This window comes from Chlorocebus sabaeus, chromosome 8 (genome assembly GCF_047675955.1).
Source record: "Chlorocebus sabaeus isolate Y175 chromosome 8, mChlSab1.0.hap1, whole genome shotgun sequence".
Taxonomy (NCBI): Eukaryota; Metazoa; Chordata; class Mammalia; order Primates; family Cercopithecidae; genus Chlorocebus; species Chlorocebus sabaeus.
The window spans coordinates 18,063,374-18,075,523 of NC_132911.1; the positions used below are offsets into that span (position 1 = coordinate 18,063,374).

At 37.6% G+C, this 12,150-nt stretch overlaps 1 protein-coding gene across 7 annotated transcripts in view; it reads right to left on the reverse strand.

The window, feature by feature from the left end:
* The window catches only part of PSD3 (pleckstrin and Sec7 domain containing 3), a 555,746-nt gene that overhangs the window by 42,192 nt on the left and 501,404 nt on the right, over positions 1 to 12,150 (reverse strand). For all 7 annotated transcript variants that reach the window (XM_007961788.3, XM_007961789.3, XM_007961791.3 and 4 more), the window contains 2 exons: positions 3,513 to 3,670; positions 897 to 1,041 (listed from right to left, as the gene is read on the reverse strand). In XM_007961788.3, the coding sequence (XP_007959979.2) occupies positions 897 to 1,041; positions 3,513 to 3,670 (303 nt within the window). The remainder of the gene's footprint in view (positions 1 to 896; positions 1,042 to 3,512; positions 3,671 to 12,150) is intronic.

The window sequence follows — 12,150 nt, forward strand, 5'->3', positions numbered from 1 at the left end:
GCCAGGCTAGATAATGTCCCTTCCTTGAACCTCCAGAGCACGCTGGATTATCACTGATAATCGCTCCCTCTCTTGCCATAGGACACATCTTATGACATCAAAGATGTGTAGGGAGCTAGTTAATACCAAGACTTGGTCGATCATAGTCAGATAAAACCATCTCTATGTAATGAGAAATTCACAAAGGCATCAAAAGTGGCTTCCAAAATCTTTAATTAGTCAATGGCAAGGGGGTAGTGCAGACAGATTTAAAATCAGCAAACCTGGCTTGTAGGCAATATCCTTAGAAGAATTTTAAGTGAAAAAGGACTTGATAAAATATGGCTTTTAGTAAGATTAATCTGACAACAGAAGGAGGCTTATCTAAACACACTTGGAGCAGGGTTCTGGTACACTTTATCTTTATTAGCTTGGAAAATCCAAATGATCCATTCAGCTGCGCTCTGAGGGGTAGGGCAGGCCCTTTCCCATTGTACTATGAACTGTGGATTCCTGAAAATATTTTTGTATTCCCAGCACTAAACACATCCTGGAATATGGTAAATGCTCAATAAAAATGAGCTAATAAATGAAAGAAAAGCGTGTTACCAAGCCAGATTATGAGCTGGTAGTTAAAACAAACAAAACATCAAGCATGGCTAATAATGAACCAATACAAACTTTAGAAACGAAATCAAAGTATATGTCCTACTAACTGAGACTCAATTACATCAGCTTCTCACACGAAGTGTAAAACCCAGCGTACTGCATTTCTGCCCCATTTATACAATATGCTATCACAGGGCAAGGTCTCTCACCTGCCCCCAAAACAAGGAGTACTATCCAAAGACAAATATTTATCACATTACTTTACAAAGTACTTTTTCCCAAGGTCAAAGCACTATCAAGATGATTACCTGAGACAGTTTTGTTGTAGTGGCAGGCAAAAGCGGGCGGCTAAACTTCTTCTGAGAGCCGATTGCTGCTGGAAATGGTGGTGCAGAAAATACAGCTGCCACACAATTAATTTTGTTTATCCACCCTTGCATTTCTTCTTGGCTCCTATGAGAAACAGATACGTTTATATTAGGATATTGCGATGTCTAAGTGCATCACACTTTGCCTATTTCACGTTACTGATTTGCAATGGCATGTGAAAATCATTTACTCCTTCTGGTACAACTAATCCCTGACAAAACTTCATTAGAGATGAACATTGTCATTAGGCGATCACCATAGAGGTGTGGAAGCTATGATCATCACAATGCAAGACTGTGATTCTCTCCCTAGGAAATAGAAGGGAAAAACGAGTAACACTTGACAATAAATATTTATTAAACTTTTACTTTCTGTTTGATATGAGGCTAGGCCAAAAATTAATTATAAAATTTACTCCTCTCTTTTAATTGTACTGTTTAATTTTAAAATCTAACTGAGGAATGTATTGGTAGACGTAAGGTAAAAGGATTTATCTACTTTGGAAAACAGTTTGACAGGTTCTTCGAAAGTTAACTATGCATTTATCATATGACCCAGCAATTCTACTACTAAGTAGCTATCCAAGAGAAATAAAAACATATAGAAACGTCGGACGTGGTGCCTCATGCCTGTAATCCCAGCACTTTGCGAAGCCGAGGTGGGCAGATAACCTGAGGTCAGGAGTTCAAGACCAGCCTGGCCAACATAGTGAAAGTTCATCTCTACTAAAAATACAAAAATTAGCCGGGCATGGTGGTGGGCACTTTAAGTCCCAGCTACCTGGGAGGCTGAGGCAGGAGAATCGTTTGTACCTGGGAGGTGGAGGTTACAGTGAACAGAGATCACACCACTACACTCCAGGCTAGGGTGGCAAAATGAGACTCCAACTCAAAAGAAAACATACAGATACGCAAAGATTTGTATGTTAGTGTTTATAGCATCATCATTCCTAAGAGTCAGAAAAGGGAAACAATCCAAACTGTCCAGTAAATGCATAAGCAAAATGTGGTAAATGCAAACAACCGAATAGTATTTAGCAATAAAGAACTGACACACACTACAATATGGATAAATTTTCAAAGCTTTATGTTACATAAAAGAAGCCAGACACAAAAGACCACATATTAGTCTGTTTATATGAATTGTCCAGTAAAGGCAATAGTATAGAGGCCGAAAGTAGATTAGTGGGTACCTGGGGCTGGAGGTGAGAATGGAAGTGACTACAAAATGTACATGGGGATCTCTTTGGAGTGATGGAAATGTTTCAAAACTGGATTGTGGTGATGGCTGAGCCATTCTGTAAATATGCCAAAAAATCATTGAAATGCACGTTTCAAACTGGTGATATTTTATGGTATGTAAAGCATACCTCAATAAGACTGTTTAAAAAACCCACCTGAGAGGAGGTGAAAATCATCTGATGTGATATTTTTAATTTATGTGTCATTATATCCAGAAAGCCCAGATTCACAGCAGTTAATAAATATTTGTAAACTCATAAATGAATGGTAGAAATGATCATGAATCAGGACAGATTATCTACCATACACATAATCAATAAATAAAAACTCAAAAAAAAAAAAAAAAAGCCAAAGTCATTTCCTTCATCAGTTACTCTGAGAGAAACCACACTAACTAACCTGTGACCACGCTAAATGTCAGCTCCTCACGGCACCCTCTCTAGGCTGATCTCTCTGGCTCCAATTATTTCAATGGACTGTTTTTTGCATCAATTCTGTCCAAAGTAATTAGATCTCCTTAGTTATTACATCTGGTATTTTTGATTTAAGAAATCAGGGAATAGAATAATTTGAAAGTTTCTTCATGCCTAATAGCTGCAATTATACATCCAGCTATGGGTCCCTGCGTGATGTTAACCGTCCCATTCCCACACTAAAAAACCCGGGGCAACTTGTTTCCTTACAACTTCCTCCTACAACTGGCAATTCATCCCATTTCCTTGCTCACAGTAGAATGACATCTTTTCCTTCTAGTATAATCATGGACTATTAGAGCTCAGAAGGGAAACAAAAAAATAAATTAAACATTTACATTTATTGAACAGTTCCTATGTGCCAAGCACTGTGTGAGGTATTATACACACATATCTCACGGACTCCTCACTAGAACTCTGTAAGATAAACATTATCCCCTACACTAGTGACGAGCTGAGGTTCAGAGGTTAAACTATGTGGTAGGAGAAAGAGCTAGAGAAATGGTGTTATCCGGGTCTATTTTACTCATTTTGCGACAGAACTTGTCTACTAAAACCCTCATATTTTATTGATGAGGACACTGAATTCTAGAGATGGTAAGTGGCTGACTAAAAGTCAAAGGGCTACTTTGTAACAGACAAAAATGTAAATCCTGGGTTTCTATTTTTTTTTTTTTTTTAATTCTAATAAGCTTGGGTAGTTACTTCGCTAATGAAAGCAGTTCATGACTTTGATTCCAACTCAAATAATTTCCCATGCAGAGCTTGATTTTATTCCTTGGTATAAAGTAGTGCTAAGTGAACTAAAACACAAAATCAAATAAAAACCAACAAAACATACTGAGTTTGAAAAAGCAAGACCCTCCAGTCGGCAGTTTTAAGTTTAAACACGTTTGGTTTCTTCTCATAGTCCGTGGCCTTGGATGCCAATGCGTGGTGCACACTCACAGCGTTTTTCAAGTCCTCTTCAGACAAGGCCTTTTCTGGCTTATATTCATCCTATAGATGGATACAAAGAAAATAAAGGCAAAAATCACGATCAGATTTCAACTTAAATTTTTAAAAGCAAAAACTAAAAAAAAAGTTTTTAGAAAATTCAAGTGAATGAAAAAAATGAAATGAATGGTGATGAAAAACAACCTTATAAATGCTATAGAACATCATATTGTTTGAAAAATTTGCTGAGAATGAGAAAATACATCTACCCAAGAGGCATTTTTAAAAAACTGATATATAATAATTGAGGTAAATAGCTAAGTAAGGCCAAAGGCAGAAATATCTATCGTACGCATTTTATAGTGAACAGAAATGAGACTTGGACCAACAGTGTGATTTGGTTTCAGGATTAAATGGATAAAAGCAACACCTTACAGATAACTGTCAACAGAATTATACAGAAGGTAAAAACAATGCCATTGTGTTCTTTGCTCTAAAGATACTACCTGTTACTTTCTGTTTAGACTAATTTTTTTTTTTTGTGAGATGGAGATTTACTCTCGTTGCCCAGGCTGGAGTGCAATGGCACGATCTCGGCTCACTACATCCTCCCCCTCCCAGGTTTAAGTGATTCTCTTGCCTCAGCCTCCCAAGTAGCTGGAATTACAGGCATAAGTCACCACGCCCAGCTAATTTTGTACTTTTAGTAGAGACAGGGTTTCACCATGTTGGCCAGGCAGGTCTCAAACTCCTGACCTAAGAGATCCACCTGCCTCGGCCTCCCAAAGTGCTGGGATAACAGACGTGAGCCACTGTGATTGGCCTGTTTAGACTTATACTACCAAAAGAAAAATGAATAGTAAAGTAAAATGATTACTCCAGCTCTTCGGCTGAAAGAAAAGAGGAAAATCAATGTAATAATCAGGTGAAAGCTTAGCTTGTTATCATAAAATTGAAAAATAGGTAAACACATATGCTACAAACTGTTAGATATTTTCTAGAGTTTAAGGCCCCCCTTCCTCCTTCCCATATTTTATCAAAAACAAGATATGACGCTAAACTTGCATTTCTTCTGTAAAACACACACATGTACCCCCGAACACACACAACACATCACCTTCTAATTAGCAGTAAAAGCCTAAAGAAAGATATCGTCTGATTTCTTATCAGTCTGCTTTTACCAATTTTTAGAAAAACAATGATAGTCCTCCATAATTCTCCTCCCTTTCATTTATCCCCTCCACAAAACAAATAGTTCAAATGTACTACTGCCATCAATTCAAACTGAGTCAAAAATAATCTTTAATGTGACAATGCTGTGAGGCAAAGGTTTTCCCTCTACAATAAGATGTAAATACCAGCTGTAATATAAAGATTATCCACATTTATAATATTAAATGACAAAACTGTTACTTTGGGATTGCAACAAGTCTTACTTACTTTATTAAGCCTCCGAGGTTCAGAACTGCTATTGACAATGACAGTCTTCTAGAGTGGTATGATGAATAAAGGAGAATTTAAAAAATTAAACACAAGATATTTATATGTACCTGTTACATAATTCCCAGTAATTCATAAAACTATAATCTAGTTACGTTTTAAGATCTGTCTTGTCGTTTTTTAAATGAGATTTTTCTCAGTAATTTAGCATTCCAAATATTCACAAATCTCCTTCCAGGGAAATTTTCATTAGAGTAGGAATTTCAACTAGAGGTAGCATGACTACAAAACCCCTCCAGCCTTATAATTACGCTATAACAGAACCCTGCATATCTGGCTCTCCATGTGGTGTAACTTAGATTCCAGACAAAAACATGAGGTAGGTAAATAACTGGAATAAGGAGAAATGATGAGGGCCAAAATCACTTTAGGGAATTTATATGCCACCTCCATTTCCATGCATACTGATCCCCTAACACACAAATGATTGAGTTTGCACAAAGGTTAGCCCAGAAATTTGTGTGTACCTTTTTTCTTATATTCTAGGTCCATGATTTAAGCTTTTATCTTAATTCCTCTTCCCTATTTTCTTTGAATTAATATTTTATTGTTGTTTGAATTTCTTAAGATGATTACCTAGTTCTTTTATTTTCTGTATTTCTCCTTTGGTTAAGAAAGAATTTAAGGTTACAATTTTTCCTCTGAGTATGGGTTACACTGCGTAGCAGAGTTTGGGAATGAAGAGTATTTTTTCAATGCTTTCTAGATAGTTTGTGGTTTTAATTTTTATCCCTTCTTTAATCTTAGCAACCTCAAAGAATGTGTTTCTCAAATTTAAGGCAAAGTTTTAGTTATATATTATTATATATTCATAATTTTATTGGTTTATGACCAGAGAATATGGTCTAGAAAATCTATTTTTCCCAAATTTGGTAAGGTTTTTCTTGTGGCCAATCACATGTTTGATTTTTGTTAATGTTGCATAAGCATATAAAAAATTTATTCTTTGAGGGATGAATGTGTATTTATATTCAAGTTTACTGACTCAGTTCCTCTGCCCTTACAGCATTTTTTCTACTAGTTTATCCCCTTCAGACAAGTATATTAACTGTTTCCACTTCAAGTTCTTGTTGCATTTCTGATAGCTTTTTTATATATATTTTCGTTGCTATGTTGTCTGGTGCATTTAGGTTTATAACTATCACCTTCCTTATAACTATGTGCCACTTATTACTTAAAATGTTCTTCTTTATCCTGTTAAACGCTTAGTCATATAAGATGGAAATGTAAAAGAGTCTTTCTTTTAAGAAAATGCTCTATTTATCTATTCCTCACCCACATCAACAAGACTTTGAAAAATGTTTTGTTCTGCAATCTTACTAAAATTATCGTGTTATGCATTTTCTGTTTCAAGAAACCTTATTTTGAATTTAGATTATACATTCTGAGTCTCCCCTCATATATTTAACTGCATCTGTGTTTCCTTGCTCACCTGCTTCTTTCTTTTTTCCATCTTGACCTCTCTCCTCTCATACCTTTGCTATTTTCTCTTCTCTCAAGTATTTTCTTTAGGTAGGTGGTACACTGTTTTATTCTTATCCTCAAGTATCTTTCATTTCTTTGATAGGTATAGAACTGGATATAGAACATAAGGCTGCAGACTTCTTCACTTGTTTTACTTATCATCTGGAGATTCTACCACCTTCTAGCTTCCAGTTTAGTACAAGTCCAATGCCAATCTGATTATTTTCTCTTTTTCTTGTTTTTTCTCTTAGGAATCACATACAGGTTTTCCTTTAATCTTAGAATTCAGGATTTTTTGCTAGGCTATGCCTTACTTTTCTTATCCATCCAGTCTGAAACTAAAAAGTCCCACCCTTATTCTCCCTTATGTGATCATTACTCGGGTGGATAATTGCTGACAAAAGTAATAAACATACTTGCGCAGACTGTAGCTAAGACAGATTTAAGGTCTCCAGCTATGCTTGCATCCAGTGCCAACCTACAATTCTTTTACATCTCCCTGATTTTTGAAATTCTTCCTTGGCTTTTTGTCACAATATTCTCCTGGTTTCTCTGCTACCTCTCTGGTCATTACTTCGCTATCCCCTGTTCTGCATGCCCTTCTACGTAACCGTTGGGATGGTTTCAACTCCACATTTATATCACAACGTCTAACAAACTGCTATAGGTGAATACGAAACAAAAAATCAATTGGTAGCTATTACTATTGAATGACTTAGACTGTCTCATTTGGAGCCACTATAAGTATTCTTCGAATATATTATCTGCTGATATCTTCATTTTAAACCAAGCTCAAAGGATGACATTCTTAGACTGCTCTTAAAAATGCAAAAAAAATTTTTAACGCAACATTTATTACAGACCTAGGAAAAAGCTAACAGTAATTGTCACTTTGGAAGAACTGTACAATTATTTTAAAAGAGGACTCTATTCCAAGGTAGTTTCCAAAACTCTAATATACACTGCCAGATTACGTTACACTGGAAGGAAAACACTACATGGGGCATCAGTGGAAGACAGGATCTATTTAATTAGGGCTAAAGTGAAGTTGAAAAATTTTAAGTCTAAGAAGCTTCCACTTTTCTAGCTGATAATACAATTTTACCATTTTTTTCTTAAAAAGGCAAAATACAAACTTTAAAATATTTTCAGCATATTGAATTCCTACTAGAAAAATAAAGCTCCAACTTCACACACACACACACACACACACACACACACACACACACACACGGCAAAAACCAAGAGCAGAGTGGTAACATTAGGGTTGACAGTTGGATTAAAAAAATGACTTTATCCTACCAAGTTCATTCTGACATCTTTATTTTTCACTGAAGGAGAAGACAGTGTTTAAATGGTAGAATTGGGAAGGAAGAAATAAGGGATAAATTACTGTAATCAAACCATTTCAAAACAAGGACTATTTGCTGTGCAAACTAAATGTGAAAGAGTGAGCAAGATAAATCCAATCAAGAAATTTTCTGTAAGAAAAGAAAATGCTCCACGACATCTAATTACTACCCATTTTCTAAAATAAATGAGGGGTGAAAACGATGACTAAAAACATGTTACTCTCTCGTGTTCCCTGCAATCTACATCGTTTTATGTAATAGGATTCATTGGATCACTCCACCGTCCCAATAAGCACCAAGAATGTGATTTCACGATGCCATTTATTTAAAATTTATTTAAAGCATGAAATAAAAAGTGTTTTTTCCCTAAGAAGCTTGCTAATTAAACCTCTTGTGAAGTTGAATCTTAACACACTAACATAAAAATCATCTACATATGTACAAAAAAATTGGCATCAAATCTGAAAAACTGTACTTTCAGGTAATATAAACTACAATTTGGAAAATGACCAAATTGTAATTAAAATTCTTATCAATTTAAAAAGCATATTCAAGTCTCCAGTTTTCAATATATGATTTACTTCATGCCTCATTAAATAGGCAAAATAGCTACATATAATTAAAACAATTTTCAACAAAGTTGAAATGGTCTTGATTTCCACTGAGAGAACATAAAAACGGGAAGGGAGTCCACATTGTTACTTGGAGCTACGTGGAAATAAATAAAAATGTTAGTAATTAAAGGAAGCTGGGTCCTAAATTGTCTATTAATTCATGGTTTTGAAAATGGCATTAAAAACGTTTTTCATAATTTGATGACTATCTTTTTTAAAAAATGCTAAGTATGTCTGATTAAGTCTCTTTCTACAAATCATTGAGCTTCATCCCAATAGCTATTTCAACATGTAAAAGAGCACAGAACCAGCAGTTTCACAAAAGGAAATAAAAACGCCATGAGCTCACAAGAAAGCAGAAGGGGCAACCAGAGACCAGGACAGAGATGGGCCTGCTCTGAGTGCCACAGTCTTGGGCACATCAGCTCCGGGCTCGATGCTGTCATCACAGTCTGGGAGGCCTTGACTCTTCAGTGGCTTCCTTCTGTGCCTGAACCAAGCCCTCCCCTGATGCGACCAACACTGCAAAAACTGCTTTTACAATTAAACGTTTAAAAAACCTATTGGTTAAGCCTGGGAGGTCAAAGCTGCAGTGAACTGTGATCACACCACTGCATTCCAGCCCGGGTGAAAAGAGTGCGAATCTGTGTCAAAACACAAACAAACAGGCCGGGTACAGTGGCTCATGCCTGTAATCCCAGCACTTTGGGAAGCCAAGGAGGGAGGATCACGAGGTCAGGAGATCGAGACCATCTTGGCTAACACGGTGAAACCGTGTCTCTACTAAAAAATACAAAAAAATTACCCGGGCATGGTGGCGGGCGCCTGTAGTCCCAGCTACTCCGGAGGCTGAGGCAGGAGAATGGTGTGAACCTGGGAGGCGGAGCTTGCAGTGAGCCCAGATTGCACCACTGCACTCCAGCCTGGGTGACAGAGTGAGATTCTGTCTCAAAACAAACAAACAAACAAACAACTCCCCAAAACAAAACACAAAAACCAAAAACCACATATAGGGAGCTGGAACAAAATCTCTCTTCCGAGTAAGCCAAAGAACAAAGATGATTCTGCACCAAGGACACAGTTCCTAATCTGTGACAGCAAATGTACATTTTAGATAATGAACTGATTTTTCACTTCTAAGGACATGGTAAAGGTAAAGAAATGCAGGTTTGAACAGTTGTTTCCTAGACTCTAAAGATAAAAAACACGAGAGATTCTCGAGGGCCTGGTCTGCAGACTGCCATCATCAGGAGGTGAACTCTAAGTAATTCGCTGTCAGCCACCTACACCCACTGCTCTGAACCATTCCATCAATCATCTCCAGGGCAGTTCGGTTTTGTAACAACCAGAACCGGAACAAGAATAACATCACAAGCCTTGCAAAAATACTTTCAAGAGAGAAGCAGAGACCGGCAGGGACAGACACAAAGCCCATGACAGAAACTGAGAGAGAACTTCTGAAGCTGTGTCATAAGCAAAGGCTTGTCAAAGCACTTGGCTAGCAGATGACTCACTCTGTAACAAAGTGGATATGAAGTTACTATCCAAATGTCAACAATGATGGATCATCAGAACCAACAGGAATTTCATCATTTTAATGTCAATTAAAACGCACACTCAATTCATAGCAATTTCTAATTTTCAAAGCACATATGAACTATGAGTATTACATTAAAATAATATTTGTCTTTTCTTCCATGAACACTTTACATTCCTATAGTAATAATTAACTACCAACAGGGCATACATTTTTTAGGTACTCTTGGGCTCAGGGGCACTGAAAGCAATAGAGAAAACACAGATAGGAGTGTGTTCTTACTTAGCTATAGAACAGACAAAAACACTGTACCATAAATGTTCTATAATGCCAGATCATGACTGATACCTGGACTCTGGAACAGTTTTGAAATGTGCAAATATTTAAATCATCCCCTATACTGGTGTTGTATATCACGAGCTCTATCTCAGAGTTACAGAAACTAGAAAGAATTATTCACCCAAGTTTATTCCATTTACCTAGTGTTTTCTCCAACCCTCACCTATACACTTGGTTTGCATCATGTTAACTGGTGCTTTTTCACGAGATGATTTTAAGAGTCCACTAGCCATTCATTGCATAATACTGGTCTTCTCATCCACACTGTCAGGACAAGTGTTTTCAGGGACTAGATGCTATGTTTATTTCTCACATAGCTCCCAACATGACATTTTGTAAAGGGATCTGACATTACTATCATTATGCTCTGTGGATTTACTCTTTGCTTGAAAGTGAAAGGCAAATGTGACTAAGTAACATTAAGGAAGGGGCCAGAAAAGAAAATGAGGCAAATGGTGATGAGGCAGATTGTGTGTAACCCAGAGAAGCAAAACAAGAGTTCTGGATAATGTAAGAAACTGTCTGGGGGAAAGGAACAAAGACAAGGACTTATTTTACTTTAGAGTTAAATCAATAACAGGAAAGAAAAGAGATTCAGTGGAAATGAGACAGACGCTGGGAACTTGTTACTTTCAAAAGTCACAGGAAGGGGAATATGAGAAAAAGAGGAGTGGAGTGGATCAAACTGGAAACTTCTGGGCGAGCTTCTCGAGACTAGTTGTCTGCGTCCTCTCTGCCTCTGCATCCTCAACTCTCCAATTGGCCTTCCACACTCACCACCACACTGAAACTGCTTTATCGACAACATCCTACTTGCTGAATTCACATGGCACTCTCCAATTCCCTATCTTACCTGTTCATGACAGGGCACATTTCAAACATTTCTTAACGTCTGTGGTACCAGTTTTCTCTCTGGCTTAGTTTTCTTCCTGTCTGGCCACATCACACAGGCTCCTCCCCTGTCTCTTCTTCCTAGGGCACATATGAGCATCTCGTCCATTGGCTCTGTCCTCCATCTTCTCCTCACTCTTGGAGTGACATCATCTACTTGCACGGCTTAAATTCTCAATTCATTGTTAAGATCTGCATTTCTGGCCCCTTGATTGGCTCCAGATCAGAGTATGCATAATTGCTTACTGGACACATCCATTTATTATTTCACACACCCTGAATTCAACACCTCAAACTAAACTCTCCAAGTAGAACTATGTTTCTCCCTCCATCTCACCCCTGCTCTCGTTCAAGTTAATCTGGTCTCTACATCTTTGATAGAACCTGTTTCTAAGTCATTCTCCATCCTGCAGCCAGACTGATCTTTTTTTTTTTTTTTTTTGAGACAGAGTTTCGCTTTGTCACCCAGGCTGGACAGTGGCGAGATCTCGGTTCACTGCAACCTCCGCCTCCCAGGTTCAAGCAATTCTCCTGCCTCAGCCTCCTGAGTAGCTAGGACTACAGGCACATGTCACCGCACCTGACTAATTTTTGTATTTTTAGTAGAGATGGAGTTTCACCATGTTGGTCAAGCGTCTCGAACTCCTGACCTCACGATCTACCTGTCTCAGCCTCCCAAAATGCTGGGATTACAGGCATAAGCCACTGCATCCGGCCCAGACTGATCTTTTTAAAATATAAATATGGATGCTGTGTGTGGTGGCTCATGCCTATAATCCCTACACTTTGGGAGGCCAAGGCAGGAGGATCGCTTAAGTTGAGGAATTCAAGACCAGCCTGGGTCAC